Source organism: Globicephala melas, chromosome 1, assembly GCF_963455315.2.
Source record: "Globicephala melas chromosome 1, mGloMel1.2, whole genome shotgun sequence".
Classification (NCBI taxonomy): Eukaryota; Metazoa; Chordata; class Mammalia; order Artiodactyla; family Delphinidae; genus Globicephala; species Globicephala melas.
The window spans coordinates 22,987,618-23,006,229 of record NC_083314.1 but is presented as its reverse complement, the minus strand read 5'-3'; the positions used below and the strand labels follow the sequence as shown (position 1 = coordinate 23,006,229).

At 40.0% G+C, this 18,612-nt stretch overlaps 2 protein-coding genes across 2 annotated transcripts in view; one reads left to right on the top strand and one right to left on the bottom strand.

Annotated features, from left to right (window-relative positions):
• Positions 1 to 10,962, top strand: part of LIN9 (lin-9 DREAM MuvB core complex component) — a 109,729-nt gene extending 98,767 nt beyond the window's left edge. The window contains exons 12-15 of the mRNA XM_030868465.2: positions 3,677 to 3,802; positions 8,635 to 8,814; positions 8,973 to 9,070; positions 9,565 to 10,962. Of these exons, the coding sequence (XP_030724325.1) occupies positions 3,677 to 3,802; positions 8,635 to 8,814; positions 8,973 to 9,070; positions 9,565 to 9,670 (510 nt within the window). The 3' untranslated portion in view covers positions 9,671 to 10,962. The remainder of the gene's footprint in view (positions 1 to 3,676; positions 3,803 to 8,634; positions 8,815 to 8,972; positions 9,071 to 9,564) is intronic.
• Positions 10,963 to 16,364: 5,402 nt separating this feature from the next.
• Positions 16,365 to 18,266, bottom strand: MIXL1 (Mix paired-like homeobox). Its single transcript, XM_030868468.2, has 2 exons — positions 17,859 to 18,266; positions 16,365 to 16,670 (listed from the first exon to the last, which is right to left on the bottom strand). Exons 1-2 carry the CDS (start codon positions 18,264 to 18,266, stop codon positions 16,365 to 16,367), a joined length of 714 nt encoding a protein of 237 aa, XP_030724328.1.
• Positions 18,267 to 18,612: the final 346 nt, after the last annotated feature.

Here is an 18,612-nt window from a genome sequence, read left to right as displayed (position 1 = left end):
GCATTGGCAGACGGACTCTTAACCACTGCACCACCAGGGAAGTCCCACACTATGTAGTTCTTAAAAGCAACAAGCTAGATCTATCTATATCAACATGGAAAGCTCTCTAAGACACATTAAGTAATTGGACAAATTGTGGAATAATATTTATAGTAGGATCTCATTTTTATAAAAAGCTATACAGGGCTTCCCTGGTGGTGCAGCAGTTGAGAGTCTGCCCGCCGATGCAGGGGACACGAGTTCTTGCCCCGGTCTCGGAAGATCCCACATGCTACGGAGCGGCTGGGCCCGTGAGCCATGGCCGCTGAGCCTGCGCGTCCAGAGCCTGTGCTCCACAACGGGAGAGGCCACAACAGTGAGAGGCCCGCGTACCATAAAACAAAAACAAAAACAGAAAAAAAAAATACAAAAAAAAGCTATACATATATGTGTATAAAATGCCTTGAGAAAGTGACTGGAAAGCTGCAGACCAAACTATTAATAATACTGTACTGCACATTAGAAAGTTGCTAAGAGAGTAAATCTTAAAAGTTCTCATCACAAGAAAAAAATTCTGTAACTGGTGATGGATGCTAACTGACTTATTGTAGTGATCATTTTGCAATATATACAAATATAGAATCGTTATGTTGTACACATGAAACTAATAGAATGTTGTATGTCAGTTGTACCTCAGCTTAAAAAATAATTACAAAATAAAAAATTTATTTATTTATTTATTTATTTATTTTGTGGTACGCGGGCCTCTCACTGTTGTGGCCTCTCCTGTCGCGGAGCACAGGCTCCAAACGCGCAGGCTCAGCGGCCATGGGTCACGGGCCCAGCCACTCCGCGGCATGTGGGATCTTCCTGGACCGGGGCACGAACCCGTGTCCCCTGCATCGGCAGGCGGACTCCCAACCACTGCACCACCAGGGAAGCCCCCAAAATAATTAATTTTTTAAATGACTTATCCCTTCCCTAATCTCCTTCTGACATTCTTTCCCTTCCTTCTCTTTCACTGCATCAGACCCAGTGGCCGAGGAATTGTGTTTTTTTTTTTAACATCTTTATTGGAGTATAATTGCTTTACAATGGTGTGTTAGTTTCTGCTTTATAACAAAGTGAATCAGCTATGCGTATACATATATCCCCATATCCCCTCCCTCTTGTGTGTCCCTCCCACCCTCCCTATCCCACCCCTCTAGATGGTCACAAAGCACCGAGCTGATCTCCCTGTGCTATGCGGCTGTCCCCCACTAGCTATCTATTTTACGTTTGGTAGTATATATATGTCCATGCCACTCTCTCACTTCTGATGATATCTCATTGTAGTTTTGATTTGCATTTCTCTAATGATTAATGATGTTGAGCATTCTTTCATGTGTTTGTTGGCAGTCTGTATATCTTCTTTGGAGAAATGTCTATTTAGGTCTTCTGCCCATTTTTGGATTGGGTTGTTTGGTTTTTTGTTATTGAGCTGCATGAGCTGCTTGTAAATTTTGGAGATTAATCCTTTGTCAGTTGCTTCATTTTCAAATATTTTCTCCCATTCTGAGGGTTGTCTTTTGGTCTTGTTTATGGTTTCCTTTGCTGTGCAAAAGCTTTTAAGTTTCATTAGGTCCCATTTGTTTATCTTTGTTTTTATTTCCACTTCTATACTGCAAAGCTACAGTAATCAAGACAGTGGTACTGGCACAAAAACAGAAATATAGATCAATGGAACAGGATAGAAAGCCCAGAGATAAACCCACGCACATATGGTCACCTTATCTTTGATAAAGGAGGCAGGAATATACAGTGGAGAAAGGACAGCCTCTTCAATAAGTGGTGCTGGGAAAACTGGACAGGTACATGTAAAAGTATGAGATTAGATCACTCCCTAACACCATACACAAAAATAAGCTCAATATGGATTAAAGCCCTAAATGTAAGGCCAGAAACTATCAAACTCTTAGAGGAAAACATAGGCAGAACACTGACATAAATCACAGCAAGATCCTTTTTGACCCACCTCTTAGAGAAGTGCCAGAGGAATTCTGACTGATGCAGTCTAGCTTCAGATCCAGTGTGCTTACCACTTATTGGCTGTGGTACATGGACGTCAGATTCCTCCATATGTAAAATGGGAATAATTATAGTACCCTTCTCATGGGATGGTTGTAAGGATTCAGTGAGATTCTGTTAAACACTAGAACAGTGCCTGGTACATTATTAATAGTGTGTGCTGTTAAGCAAAGCATTTAACTTTCCTGGACTTCAGTTTTCTCATCTGTAAAATGACAAGGCTGAACAAGATGATCTCTAAGGTTTCTGTTAGCTTAAACAATTACAATACTGTGATTTAGTGCTAGTGTAAGTAATTTATCCCTATCAGTCTAGGTATACTTTTCCCTTCTTAACTGTACTTGTTTCCCTGGTACGTGATGATCTGCTTTCTCAGAAATCCTCTGAAAAAAGAAGTGTGGTTAAACTTGGCTTGACTGAAGACGTCTCATTGCAGCATTTGTAGCTGGAGCAGAATGGATAGTGTAGTTTATTGGAGGTGTTATGAAGAGAGGAAAGGAAATGGAATCCAAGTCCATTTACACTTACTGGTAGGAAGCAAATATGAAATGATAGCAGTGATGATAAGAGTTAATATTTACTGAACATTTTCTATGTGGAAGGCAATATACTGGCATATATTATTTCATTTAATCTTTACCATAATCTCATTAGGTAGATGTTCTTGTATCCCCATTTTGAAGATGAGGAAACAGGGGCACAGAGAAATTAAGGAACTTGCTTAAGGTCACACAGCTAGTACATAATGGAGTTGGAATTTGAACATATAATCTGATTCTAGCACCCATGCTTTTATCCATTGTGCTATATTGAATTGATTCCAGGTGGAGAATCAATTGAGATTTAGTAACTAGAACAGTTCAAATGAATATATATAATTTTTTACCAACTTTTTATTTTTAAAAATGATAAAGTTATTAAAAAGTTGAAAGATTTATATAACATATATATAGATTCAACAATTTTGCTTCATTTAATCTCTCTCATGCACCCTCTTTCCCTCCCTCTCTCTCTCTCTCTCTCTCTCTCTCTCTCTATATATATATATAGACACACACACACACACACACACACACGATCTCTGTTTTTTAAAAGGTAAATGACAGGGACTTCCGTGGTGGCGCAGTGGTTAAGAATCCACCTGCCAATGCAGGGGACACGGATTTGATCCCTGGTCTGGGAAGATCCCACATGCCGCGGGGCAACTAAGCCCATGTGCCACAACTACTGAGCCTGCATGCCACAACTACTGAAGCCTGCACGCCTAGAGCCCATGCTCCGCAACAAGAGAAGCCACTGCAGTGAGAAGCCCGCGCACCACAACAAAGAGTAGCCCCTGCTCGCCGCAATTAGAGAAAGCCCGCGCACAGCAACAAGGACCCAACGCAGCCAAAAATAAATAAATAAATATATTTTTTAAAAAAAAGAGTAAATGACAGGCATCATGACACTCCTAAGAACCATCTCCTAAATAGCAATAATACCATTATCACATTTAAGAAGTATAACATTGAGTACAGACTGTTTTAATTACTTTTAGTCTATTTTGAGTAAGTCCAATGTCCTGTTAGAAATTGAAATCACATTGTTAAAAAATTTATCAAAATCTGACTTTTTTTTTTCTTCTCAGAAATCATATTCCATGCCCATTGGCATTGAATTTCAGCGGAGATATGCAACAATTGTTCTAGAGCTTGAACAACTGAACAAGGACCTAAACAAAGTTTTACATAAAGTTCAACAGTACTGCTATGAGGTAGGTAATTTGTATGAATTTCCCTTGAGGGGATTGTGACCTCCAGTCTTTTTTTTTTTTTTCCACTCTTATCTGAAGCTTAATACTGTTACATCACATTTTAGAAAATCCAAATTAAGCCAAGATCCTGTAGCAGAACCATATTTTATATATATTTCTATTCCTTACAGCATCAGTATTGAAGAGTGCTTTATACACAGTGAGCTATCAATTCTGTTGGTTTTCTGTTTGTTTGAATTACAAATGATTATATTATAGCTCTCCTGAAATTTAGAAACATCCAGAAAAATAATTTCTTTTAATTCCACTACCCCAAAGACTATATTTTGGTTTACTTCCTCCTAATTTTTTTTTTTTTTTTTACCATACATGCTTTTTCTCACAAAGTTATGATTATGCTGTGTATATAATTTTGTTTGTTCCTTTTTAAACTTTATATTTGGGAATTCCCTGGTTCAAACTCCGTGTTTTCACTGCCGAGGGCCCAGGTTCAATCCCTGGTCAGGGAACTAAGATCCCGCAAGCCATGCGGCGTGGCCAAAACAATTTAAAAAATAAATAAAAATTAAAAAAATAAACTTTACATTGAACTATAGATTCTTCAAGTTCAGTCACATAGATTATAGGGTTATTTGTGAATTATCATTATTGTTATCATTATCAGGCACATATAATTACATATATGAAGGTGGTTCAACAGGTTCACCTAAAATTTGAGTTTCTTACTGAAAGGTAAGAATTAGATGATTGTGATGAGTTTAGTGTGCTCCTGCATTTGCTTTCTTAGAGGCTGTATATTTCCAATAAAGCCACTCTTATTTTTTTTTTCAAGTATAGTTGATTTACAATGTTTCAGGTGTACAGCAAAGTAATTCAGATACATATATATATATATATATGTATCTGAATTTTATATATATATTATATATATAATTATATATATTCTTTTTCAGATTCTTTTCCATTATAGGTTATTACAAGATATTGACTGTAGTTCCCTGTGCTATACAGTAGGTCCTTACTGTTTATCTGTTTTATATATGGTAGTGTATATCTATTAATCCCAAATTCCTAATTTATCCTTCCCCCACCCCTTGGGAAACCCTTTGGGTAACCCTTTATATGTCCCCTTTTCTGTGTCTGTGAGTCTGTTTCTGTTTTGTAAATAAGTTTATTTATATCATTTTTTAATCTTTTTTTGGTATCATTTTTTTAGATTCCATGTTTAAGTGATATCATATGATCTTTGTCTTTATCTGTCTGACTTACTTCACTTATGATTATCTCTAGGTCCATCCATGTTGCTGCAAATGGCATTATTGCATTCTTTTTTATGGCTGAGTTATATTCCATTGTATGTATGTACCACATCTTCTTGTTTTGTTCTGTTTTGTTTTTTTCTTATATTATACCACATCTTCTTTATCCATTCATCTGCTGATGGACATTTAGGTTGTTTCCATGTCTTGGCTGTTGTAAATAGTGCTGCTGTGAACATTGGGGTGCATGTATCTTTTTGAATTAGAGTTTTCATCTTTTCTGGATATATGCCCAGGAGTGGGATTGCTGGATCAAAATGGTAACTCTATTTTTAGTTTTTTAAGGAACCTCCATACCATTCTCCATACTAGCTGTACCAATTTATATTCTCACCAACAGTGTCTGAGGGTACCCCTTTCTCCACACCCGCTCCAGCACTTATTATTTATAGAATTTTTGATGATGGCCATTCTGACCAGTGGGAGGTGATACCTCATTGTAGTTTTGATTTGCATTTCTCTAATAATTAGAAATATGGAGCATCTTTTCATGTTCCTGTTGGCCACCTGAATGTCGTCTTTGGAGAAATTGTCTCTTTAGATCTTCTGCCCATGTTTTTATTGGGTTGTTTGCTTTTTGATATTGAGCTGTATAAGCTGTTTGTATATTTTGGAAATTAATCCCTTGTTGGTTGCATTGTTTGCAAATATTTTCTCCCATTCAGTAGGTTGTCTTTTTGTTTTATTTAGTTTCTTTTGCTGTGCAAAAGCTCTTAAGTTTAATTAGGTCCCATTTGTTTATTTTGCTTTTGTTTCCATTACTGTAGGAGGATCCAAAAAAATATTGCTGCAATTTATGTCAAAGAGTGTTCTGCCTATGTTTTCCTCTAGGAGTTTTATAGTATCTGGTCTTACATTTAGGTCTTTAATTCATTTTGAGTTTATTTTTGTATATGGTGTTAGAGAATGTTCTAATTTCGTTATTTTACATGTAGCTGTCCATTTTTCCCAGCACCATTTATTGAAGAGACTGCCTTTTCTCAATTGTATATTCTTGCCTCTTTGTTGTAAATTAATTGACCATAAGTGCATGGGTTTATTTAAAGCCGTCTCTATTTGTGATATCAGATTCTTAAATAGTTTTTTATGACACTAGCCTCATAGATAAGTCCCAAAGATCTGCCATTGGTGATGTTATCAATCCACTTGAATAGAACTGAGGGAAATGAACTGTGATTACCTGTATCTAAACTCTGAGTATATTTTGCTCATTCCTTTAGCCATCCATTATCATTTATTTTTATTTTCCGGGTAATTGTCATTTACCTACTAGCAATATGTGTGTCCTAGCAAATAGAGTTCTCCCCATGGACTAGCAACCATCCACAAGAGGTGCAAACCAAGCAGTCCAAGATAACATATAACAAAACATGCAGAAGTGGATTGCTCACTAGTCTTTTTGTATCTCATTATGTACGCAAGGCCATATGTGATAGGCTCATTTCCTAATGGAGTAAAATGATTTAATTTTCACAAAGTTCTTACGGAAGTACAATATTGATTTTAAAATAAGAACAAGCAAGTCTACTTCTAAATATATACCAAATATATGTGGACGTGTATTTACCAAAAGATATACACTAGAATATACATAGCATCACTGTTCATTATAGCCAGAAATTAGTAATTACCCAAATACCCATCAATACTAGAATGAATCAGTAAACTGACATATAATATACAATGGAATTCTCAGCAATAAGAATGAATGAACTCTGGGACTTCCCTGGCGGTCCAGTGGTTAAGACTTTGCCTTCCAGTGCAGGGGGTGCAGGTTCGACCCCTGGTCAGGGAGCTAAGATCCCACGTGCCTTGCAGCCAAAAAACCAAAACATAAAACAAAAGCAATACTGTAACAGACTCAATAAAGACTTCTTTAAAAAAATAGTTCACATCAAAAAAAAATCTTAGAAAAAAAAATGAATGAATGAACTCAACTACTCACAACACTATGGATGAACTCACACATATGTGAACATATTTGTTCATATGTAAATATTGAACAGATAAAGTCAGACACAAAAGAATATATAATGCATGATTCCATTTATGTAAAAGTCAAAAGCCAGCAAAAGCCAACATACAATACTAGAAGTCGGGATGGTGGTTACCCTTGGAGTATTATACTGGAAGATGACAGTTGGTCTCTGAGGGGCTGGTGATGTTCCATTTTAATCTCGATGCTGATTTCTCATGTTTGATCTGTGAAAATTCATTAACCCATACACTTTAGGATTTGTATCCTTTTATATGTTTATGTATACTTCAATTTAAAAAAAACTTTTAAGTGTTAGAAGACAAGGTTCTTCACTGCAGTGTTACTGATAATCGCAAAATATTAGAAAAAACCTAAATGCCCATACATAGGGAGTTGGCTAAACTTATGGCACGTCCCATGGTGGAGCAGTGTGCTACTCCAAGAATGACCAAGGCAGCTCTCTGGGATGATTAGGAGGCACATGGCTACCTTAACCGAGGTGACCAGAGATAACAGCAGCAGTAGTGGCATAGATAAACATCATGCGCCTCCTGATCACCATGCACTGACAAGAACTCAACATCACTTTCGTGGTGTTCCTGCCAAAGGTGTATAACCTTAGTCTAATCGAAAGGAAACAGACGGACCCACACTGAGGGATATTATGCAAAATAATTGGCTGGTGCTGTTCAAAAATATCAAGGTCGGGCTTCCCTGGTGGCGCAGTCGTTGAGAGTCCGCCTGCTGATGCAGGGGACATGGGTTCGTGCCCTGGTCTGGGAAGATCCCATATGCCGTGGAGCGACTAGGCCCGTGAGCCGTGGCCGCTGAACCTGCCCGTCTGGAGCCTGTGCTCCGCAACGGGAGAGGCCGCAACAGTGAGAGGCCCGTATACCGGAAAAAAAAAAAAAAAAAAAAAAATCAAGGTCATGAAAGACCGAGGAACTGTTCCAGAGTAAAGAAGTCTAGAGAAACAGGACAACCAAACGTTTTCAGGGGGAAAATGAGCTATGTGTTGGGACAGTTGATGAAGTCTGAATATAGACTGTTAGAAAATGGCGTTATAAATAGTGCTAAATTCCTGATTGTGATCACTGCACTGTGATTATGTAAGAGAATATCCTTGGACTTAGGAAATACAAACTGGAGTATTTAGGGGTAAAGAGGCACAGTGTTTGCAACTTATTCTCAAATAGTTAAGAGAAAAAAAATTATATACAGACAGAGAAAGATCAAATGTTAAGTCAAACAGTAAACCATAAGCAGTTAGTGAATCTGGGTAAAAGGTTATCAAGAGTTTTTTGTTCTATTCTTTTTTAGAAGTTTTAAAGTATCTCAAAATTAAAAGTTACCAAAAATATAAAACAAATCAGAAAAAAAATAGAGGAGAAAAAACCTCTAAGGTAAGAGTGAGCATCATTTTTGTTATAAATGCTAGATTTATAAAAATCTTAACCTGAAAACAGGGCACAAACACACAGAAATTATCATGGCCTTATGAATGTACATTTTATGTTTTAATCATCTGTATTCAGCTTGCTCCAGACCAAGGGCTCCAGCCTGCAGATCAGCCGACAGATATGAGACGAAGGTGTGAGGAAGAAGCACAGGAAATTGTTCGGCATGCAAATTCCTCTACAGGACAGCCCTGTGTTGAAAATGAAAATCTGACAGACTTAATCTCCAGGCTTACAGCTATTTTATTACAAATTAAGGTAAATTTCGGAGAACTTTTCGGAGAAAATATTAAGAATATTTTCTTAACTTTGACACCTAAACAAACTATGCTAATTTGTTGCTAAAAAATTAAACAGGGTGTTTGTCTGTATCTAAACTATAATTCAATTAAATTTTGAAATATTTTTTCCTTTAGTGTCTGGCAGAAGGAGGAGACCTGAATTCCTTTGAATTTAAATCACTTACAGATTCATTAAATGATATCAAGAGTACAATAGATGCTTCTAATATCAGGTAATTCATTAGATGTATTCTAATTATTTTTATATTAAATTCATAGTGATTTCCAGTATAAGCTTTAAGACTTTTACATATTTATGAAGTATTCATATGATTTTTATCCTTGAAATAAATTGTAAACGAGCTTTTCGGTTATATCCAGTCTATTGACAGAGTAGAATTTTCAGACGGATTTTTTTATACAAAGGAATCAGAAGACATATAATATTTAGGTTTGGGTTTAGCATGGATTTCAACTTAGAAGTCTTCCCCAAAGAGAGATTCGTCCTCTCTTTCCAGTACTCCTGTGGCTTCTTTGCTTCTTTCAAATATACTTTTTCAATTACTACTGAAGTAGAATTATGGCTAATGTAAAGGGAAGATTTCTTACTTACCTGGGGTCATTATCTTAGCTATTTCCTAACAGCAATTCAGCTCTACCTTTTTTAAAAATGGTTTTTCTTCATTTTGTGAGATAATGTAGTTAACCATGTTTCTTCTTTCTTTAGTTGCTTTCAGAATAATGTAGAAATTCATGTTGCACATATTCAGAGTGGCCTGAGCCAGATGGGAAACTTACATGCCTTTGCAGCAAATAACACCAACAGAGACTGAATAGAAGATTTAATTATTCCAACTGCATAGGACATTGTTTTTGAGAAGTTCTCTTCCTTTATATAGGCTTCCAACACCAAATAACCTAACTGCTGGAAAACAAGGGAAATTTAAATCTCCAAATAAGGCATTTTAATATACTGTACTGCTTCTTAAACCAGCATTGCTGACCAGCATTATATTTATTTTTCTTTTATTATTCAGCTGCAGTAGCACTGCTTATGTTACATATGTTTATTAGCAAGTACTTTTAAACTGAAAATGTCTGAACATAATATAATTTCATGGAAGAATATGTTGACCATCTTTTTAACGTGCATGAATTCAACCCAACCCATGCAGACAACTACTGCAATGGAGAACGTGAAGAAACATGGTCTTTTTGTGCATTATGCATGGCAATGTGGAAATTCCATCTAGAAAATTACAACTCCAGTTCATTTAGTTGATCACCACCTCAGTCTTCAAAAGATAACATCATGAGATATGGGAAGTCCTCATTTTTAGGAAGCCACTGGAATATAGGTGGGAAATATGGACTTTACAAGTATATATGATAATATACTTGCAATGTGACATGGTTCTATAGATCATTTTATAATAATAAATATTTTAATTTATCATAATTTATAAAAGAAACCTTTGTTGTTTGTCTGTTGAAAGAAAATGAAGGAGCAGGAAAGAAACATTACTGCAAGATGCTTAATTTCAGCAAATGGATTTGGCATGTCTCTTCCCGTCAATTCAGGGGAAGATGTGCTGTTGTTATGGGATTTATTTTTTAAAAGAAAAAGACTGATAACACACTATTTTCATATTTTTTGTTTATTTGCACAACTCTTGAACCAGATTACTGGTTAAAATCCAACAGTTACACAATTTTTAAAGTAAAAAGATTTTATAAGGAAAACAAATATAATAGCCAGTGCTAGGAAGAGGAGAAAAAGGTTTGTATTTGGTTGTGGGCTTTTTTGGTTTTTGGTTTTTTAAGGAAAACCCTGCCTAAGATGTTAATCTTGTAAAAAGTGTGTATTTGGAATTTTCTCTGTTTTAATATAGAATATTATAAAGTCAAAATAAAATGAATTGTTTTCAGATTTGGGGTTTAAGATATAGCTGTAGAAGTGACTTTGATTCTTTTAGATGTCTCATAAAATGAGACTTTTTATATGTTAATGTATAATAAAACTGAAACAAGATTATTTTCCATTTGAAATTTTTGTATAGTTTAAAAATGCTTCCATATTCTTTGTTGGTATTGTGCCACTGCAGAACTTTAGTGCAGAGTTTATATTTAGCTAAACTGTTATGTTAATTAAGAAATGCATAAATCTTTTATTCTTAATATTTGTAATTCTAAATAAATTGATCTATGAAAATTAATATGATCTACATTTTCATTTAATTAATACAAGTTGATAAGTATTCCATTTAAAAAGTTTTTAAAAATTATCATTTCCACTAAATTATATTTTTAGGAAAAACGGTACAGATTAATTACCAAGTCATTTTGAATTAAAATATCATTAGAGTTTTTTTTCCGATCACTGTGGAAAACACTAAGCAAGTAAGTTACTTGGCTTACTATATAGACCTAGAGAAGGGTTTATTTTTATTTTTATTTTTATTTTTTTGCGGTACACGGGCCTCTCACCGTTGTGGCCTCTCCCGTTGCGGAGCACAGGCTCCGGACGCACAGGCTCAGCGGCCATGGCTTACGGGCCCAGCCGCTCTGCGGCACGTGGGATCTTCCCGGACCGGGGCACGAACCCGTGTCCCCTGCATCGGCAGGCAGACTCTCAGCCACTGCGCCACCAGGGAAGCCCAAGGGTTTATTTTTTAATATATTCTGCCTAGACTTAGGTAAGCATTTTTTACATTTTTTCTTTTACATTTCTTAAGGCTAACTTGTCACACTTAAATTATACCTCGTCATCGTAAAGCAATTATACTCCAATAAAGATGTTAAAAAAATAATAAAATAAATTATATATGATTTTGCACATATTTAATTAAGCATTGTCCGTGTCTTTCAGTGCCATCATGTGTTGATGGCAAGAACTGTGCCTAAGAATATATTTGAATTTTATTTTTATGTAAGGAAGAAGAAATCTATATAATTCAAAGTAGTCATTTGGGGTCAGCTGTACATTCATTTAAATGATGCTGCCACTGCCTAACACATTTTTGGAGCTCCAAAGAAAACTATCAAAGCCAGATTGAGTGAGCAAGCAAGCACATCAGGTATTAACGCAGATTTGGTTCTGAATTACTGTTAGTTCCTAAAATCAGATTCACTTGCTACCGTTGAGAATCTACAAAAAACTTGCCAATTAAAAATTTTTTTCCCTTGAATTCATGCACTTCTCTCCATCTACACTATCACCAGTACTCTTAGCCAAGCTGCCATCATCACTAGCCTGGAACACAGCAGTCATTTCCTGACTTATCTCCCGGTATCCACTCAGCTCTCCTCAGATGCAGCCAGAGCGATACTCTTAGAACACAGGACTGGTCACGTTATCCCCATGTGAAGTCTTACGGCTGTCGGGACAATTTCAGAAGTCTCTTACAAGACCTACACAGCCAGGCATGATCTAGCCTCCCCTACAATTTCTCCATCCTGCTCCTTACTCCACAGGGCCTTTGCACACTCAGTGACCTCTGTGTTCCCTCTTCGTTTACCTTGGTAACTCCTGATCATCCTACAGATCTTAGCTTCAGCATCACTTTCTTAGGGAAGCTTTATTTGACCACAACACATCATCTACAGGTCTTCGTGTACCCCTCCTTCCAGCACTTTGTCACATTTGCAATTTTATATTTCTTCTTTTGTCTCCATACTAGCCTCTTTGGTCCATGAGGGGAGGGACCGTTGCTGGTTTTGCTTACCATTTTATTTCCAGGCCCTGATAAAGTACCTTTTGTAGGCACCAAGTATCTGTGGAACAAATGAACAAATAAGAGTCTCAAAAGAGCTCTAAGCAACATTAGTGTCACTGGAGTAAAAGTATCGTCCTCCATGATGATTGCTTTGAAAGATGAGACAGTACTCACCTGGGTGTACAAATTCTGCTTAAGGAGTTGCCTTTAAACCTGTCACGTTATCATTAGTCCTAACTAAAAAGGCCAGGCCAATACAGCAGGCATTATATGGTGGTGAATAAAATGGTGGACTGTGTTAGTCCTAGATTTGTGTCCAGGCCGTCATTTATTAGCTGTGTGATTTGTCAACCACTACTTAAAATTCGTAGTCTTTAAAACAATAATAGTCCCTACCTTGTATGGCAGTTGTGAGGAATAAACATATAGTGCCTATAATAGATACATTTAGCAGTTAGGGTCTCCTAAGAGCTTGAGAGGGGTACAAATCACTGTTCTTAGAGGATCCCACATTAAAAATTGTGGCAATATTTAAATATTTGTAGATTTTCTAAACTCTTCACTGGGGAAAGCAGAACATAACACAACGTAAATGCAATGATAAAGTTAATAAGCTAATTACCAAGTTTCCTTTAAATGTGATCCTTAGTGGACTGCAAGTTTTGTTTTTTTTTTTAAGTCATTTGCTTATCTTTATTTGAGAACATCCAGGAAAAGTAAGAACGGAAAGAAAATAAAGACCGAATGTTTTAAGTTTTTCATGTAAAATGTGTTGAAATTGTCTTTCTAGCTTTTTAAAATTTATATTTAGTATTTATAATTAAAGTGATTCAAAATTCAGGAATGTTTATGCCAGTGATTTAAGTAATCATTTATGATGAAATAAAAATATCCTGACACACGAATGTTTAAGTGAAATAAAGTAGTGTAAATGTTTTTTTATAATGGTTTCTTTCCCTAACAACAAAAAAAACAAAAATCTTCACATTGCCTATAGATAAGAAAGAAGTGGTTTGTACTTCACTAACTTTAGTAGGAGTGTTTCTATTACTTTTTTTTTTCTATTACTTTTAAAATAAAGCAATTAGTTGCTGATGTAACTGAAAAGTTAATCTGGTGCTGGGACAGTTTGACAGACAGACAAATGAGACTTGCCCCCCACCTCACACCATATTCAGAAGTCAAGTCCAGGTGGACTGAAAGCCTAAACGGGAAAGGCCACTGTAGGAGGACAAGCCAGGAAAATACCTTTATAATCCAGGAGCAGGAAAGATGTCTTCAACTGGATGCACAACGTGCTAACAATAAAGGAAAAGTCTGATACACAGTTGACCCTTGAACATGGTGTGGGGAGGGCGTTTAGGGGCCAACCCTCCCTGCCATGGGAAATCCCTGTGTAACTTCACAGTCATCCCTCCTATATGTAGTTCCTCCCTGTCTGTGGTTCCACATCTTCAGATTCAGCCATCCAGAGATGGTGCAGTACTGTAGTATTTTCTGGTGCAAGTGGGGAAACAGACACGGACAGGAGGCGACGCGCACCCACTTGGCTGCAGACCCAAGCTTTGGGGAGGACGGGGCCCCTGCCCTGCGCTTCCCCCAGCGGGCGTCTCTCCCCAGCAGGGGACTGTAAGTTAATTATTTTATGTCTCTCAGTTGTGAATGTATTTATGTCATCTCATTTGGCCTTGTCACAAGTCTAAATGCAAAGGAAGGGCTCTGTGATTGTGAGACTTCCTGGCCACCGTGGGGGCAGGCCCCAAGCACGATGTTTGGCACATAACAAGCACTGAAAATGGTAAGAGCTAATGTTTATCATTTCATTTTTGGTTTCAGACAGCTTCTAAGGGTTCAGAAGGCAAGTCTGCTACTAAAGCCTGAACTATGTCCTGGTTGCCTTTTTTTTTTTTTTTTTTTTGCGGTACGTGGGCCTCTGTTGTGGCCTCTCCCGTTGCGGAGCACAGGCTCCGGACGCACAGGCTCAGCGGCCATGGCTCACGGGCCCAGCCGCTCCGCGGCATGTGGGATCTTCCTGGACCAGGGCACGAACGCGTGTCCCCCGCATCGGCAGGCGGACTCTCAACCACTGCGCCACCAGGGAAGCCCATGTCCTGGTTGCTTTTAATAGTGGATTTGCTACTCTGAAAAGTGCAAGCCATTTAACACCTCTATGAATATCAGGGTAGCTGGCATGTATGATCTCTGAGACATTCAGCATAGCTCTGACTCTTCTAGGAATCATCAAGACCTGAGTCCTGGGGAATTCCCTGGCGGTCCGGTGGTTAGGACGCCACACTTTCACTGCCAAGGGCCCGGGTTCAATCCCTGTTCGGGGAACTCACATCCTGCAAGTCGCGTGGCATAGCCAAAAGAAAAACAAAAATCCATTACAAAAAAAAAAAACAAAAGACAAACCTGAGTCCTGGCCCCAGCCATGGCTTCTCATGAGCTGCCTCCAAAGCACAGTTTACAGAGAAACCTCACCTATGATTACCTCATATACAAACAGTTTCCTTTTGTCCTTAGGAGTTTGAAAACCCTCAAAACCTCGAAGCAATAATTTATCCTGGGCTAACTTAGTAATTTACATTCTTATCATATAAATTGGGAAAGAGAAATCTCCTGAAACCAGAAGACTCATGTTACTAAACTTTGAACAAGCTGGATAGACTTTTAACCAAGTTAAATTCCTCAGCACAGTGGCCTGCTGATACCATGATTTCTGGCTTTATAAACTACATTTGCAGAAACTTTTCTTTTAGAAATGTTTCTCATGACCACAAAATATGTACTGAGCAGTTATGGAGTGAAGCGCTGTACTAAGTGCTATCTAAAGGACAGAACTCATTTAAATAGAATTACAATGAAACATTTGTGGAAAACATTTAATAATAATAAACTGAAGTTGCACAGAAGTACAATAACAAGTGCTAAGGGTAATGCTGCAGTGATTGAAGTAACAGGTACAAAATGAGGATTAGAAAAAGTTACAGCCTTCAGAAGGAGGGAGCTCTAGAGTGTTTTGAAAGAGACAGGTTATTCATTTGGTTCTAAAACTGAAAGGAGTGGCTTTGAGACAGAGGCATATATATATCGTGGATGGGTGACCCTAAGAAGATGCGCATAATGGTCCTGTAGGCTATCAATGTCCGTTATCCGGAAGGGTAACCAAAACGTTTTTATAATTTGGTAGCAATTGGAGGCTACTACAGATTTCTAGAGAGTAGTTTTTTTAAATCTGAGAAACGTGAGGCAGGGGGCTCTTAAATAATCTGGATGCAGAATCACCGGAGCTACGAATGAGCATAAAGATGTCAGGCCAAATTTTAAAAGTAGTAAATCTTGATGATAGGATGAGGATTGAAGGAGCTGGGTTAACATGAGTCTAAGGGTATAAGCCTTGGAGGAGCCATATGAAGACAGCAGCTGTTAAGCACAAGGGGAAACTGAGTCGAACCAAGGCGTTCTTGTGAAGATAGTTCTGAAAAACTAGTTCAAAAAAATACCAACAGGACTGGTAGGAAAGAGCAGGTATGCAGACCAAAATGAAAGTGCAGATTTGGAGATGCACTGGTAAAAAATGCCAGAACTCCTAGGGGGTGTGTACTACAAAGAAAGAACAGGCCATGGGCAAAAGTTCATGAGCAAAAGGGGAAGAAGCTTCACAGGTGAGAGATGACCCAAAACCATTACCAGGGTTAACATGGATGAGTCCTTAACATGGAAGCCAGAAAGGATGGTATTCTGATGTGTGTCTCCCTGGCTGTCAGTCATGGTTCCTCTGAACTTATCCTGAATTCTCCCAGACTCCTCAAGAGTTACCAAAGGCAGAAAAGATGTGTTCCTCCCATGAGTCCAGCTTTGAACCAATGTCTTCAGAGAGAGGAGAATAGGTTTCAAAATTCTGAGCTTGGGAGCTAGGGTTGGAGATGTCTCCTCCAACCTTGTTGGGATCCGGCAGGCAGTTCACATCTACCTCCAGAGGCAGCTGGGGCTTCAAATATTCTGCTTCAGTTTCACAAGCAGAGTGATGGAGGAAGAGCTCTGGCCTGGCTGAAGGCTGAAAGGATTTCCCGCTCTGACGACGCGACTTGGCGCGCCTGTTCTGGAACCACACCTGGAAGTGGGGAGAGAGAAACTGCTTTTGCTTGGAGTCCTCATGCTACTATTACACCTTCATAGTTCATTATAAATTCCAGTTTAACATGCCCTGGCTCCCTGCTCCCGAACCTTATGGTTTTCACAGAACACTTCACAAATCAGAGCACCTAGCTTTCTCAGCCTCACCATTCCCAGATGCAAAATTGGAATAATACCTAGTTCTAGCTATACTTTATATAGGGACATCTGCAATGAAAAATGAGGCCACAGAAATAGCAGCACTTAAGAATTTTAGGAAAAAAATGCTACTATGCTTAAAGATGATAGCCCTTAAAAGAATTTGGAAAATTAGGGGGTTTTTTTGTTTTTTTTCTTTAGCGGTACACGGGCCTCTCACTGTTGTGGCCTCTCCCGTTGCGGAGCACAGGCCCGGACGCGCAGGCTCAGCGGCCGTGGCTCAGGGGCCATGGCTCAGAGCGGCATGTGGGATCTTCCCAGACCGGGGCACGAACCCGTGTCCTCTGCATCGGCAGGCAGACTCTCAACCACCGCCCCACCAGGGAAGCCCCAGAATATTAGGTTTTGAAAGTGTACTCCCTTGTCAAATTATTTAAGGAGGCATTTTGCTCAGTGGACTTCATTCACTTATATGAATAAATTTTTCAGCTCACTATTTCCCCACAAATACCGAGGAACCTGTCTTTATTACTTTAGGCAACAAACGCACCTGGCGCTAGATTTTTCAAACTCTGACGAGAAGCTCCACATGCTTCAGGCTTTACCCCAAGACGTTACATCCTTTACAACCCACATTGCAGACCGAATACCTGCCAAGAAAGTGGCCTAGGGGCCCAGGGGGCAACTTGGTGAGCCAGCAGGAGGAAACACCAACTGTGCCTCATCTGTCCCTTCTTCCTGGATAAGGAAAAAGTGTGAAAATACTTCCTATTACCTTCCTGCTGAGGATTTACTTTCTGACCATTTCAAAGAGACCAGCTAGCCTCCTCGGAGGGGCCCTTATTATCCTTAGCAATGAGAGGCAGAAGTCATTGAGCGTGCAGCTGAATTATTTCATTTAAGCCTCACAATCACCGTAGGCAAGTACTGGTTTTACAGCCTAGGACACCGAGGCTCAAGGGAAGGAACTTGCCCAACGTCAAGCAAGTGGCACCGGCGAACGTGCCGGCCCGCCGCGGCCGCTCACCTGGATCCTGGACTCCGGGAGCAAAGTGAGCGCGGCCAGGCGCTCACGCAGGTGGATGTCGGGGTACATGGTCCGGCGGAAGACGAGCTCCAGCAGCTGCAGCTGCTCGGGTCTGAACGACGTGCGCTTTCGGCGCTGCGACGCCGACGGGACGGCCGCGCCTTTAGGGGGCGCAGGCGGGCCCAGGGCGGCGGAGGGCGGCGCCGCGGGCCCGGGACCCCTACCGAGAAAGCCGGCGAAGGCCACCGGGGCGCCGCGCTCCGGACCGGGGCCCGAGGGACGCGCGGGGAGCAGAGCAGCCGCGGGGTTCGGGGTCGGCAGGAACGCCCCGCCGGGGTGGGCGGGCCGGTAGGCGGGGGGCGCGGCGATCTCCCCGAACTGGAGCTGGCTGGGCTCAGCTGCGGCCATCGCTGCCGGACCCCAGTGCGCCGCCGGGAGGGGCACGGCCTCTAGTTATACCGGCCCCGGGGCTGAGGGAGGGGGCCCGGTGTGGCGGCGCGATCAAAGGGGTGGACGCGGGGAGGCCCGTGTCTCTTCGGGGTGCGAGCCCGCCCCCCGCCCCGCCAGACGCCGGTGGGGAATAATCGCTTCCGCTGCCCGTGGGATGGAGGGAGGAAGGCGTGAACTTGGGCCTGGGCCCCCTCCGACCCCTCCCCCGTTCATCCGCCCCGCCAGCCCCGCCACCGCCACCGCAATCCACATCCCCCAGAGCAGGTCTGCCCCAGGAGCGCGGCGGCCAGGGGCCCCTCGAGTG

Coding starts and splice junctions, on each gene's coding strand:
- MIXL1 (XM_030868468.2), bottom strand. CDS start 18,266: ATGGCCGCAGCTGAGCCCAGCCAGCTCCAGTTCGGGGAGATCGCCGCG. Junction 16,671..17,858: donor TCCCGGAGTCCAGGATCCAG/GTGAGCGGCCGC, acceptor CCCCACTTCCAG/GTGTGGTTCCAGAACAGGCG.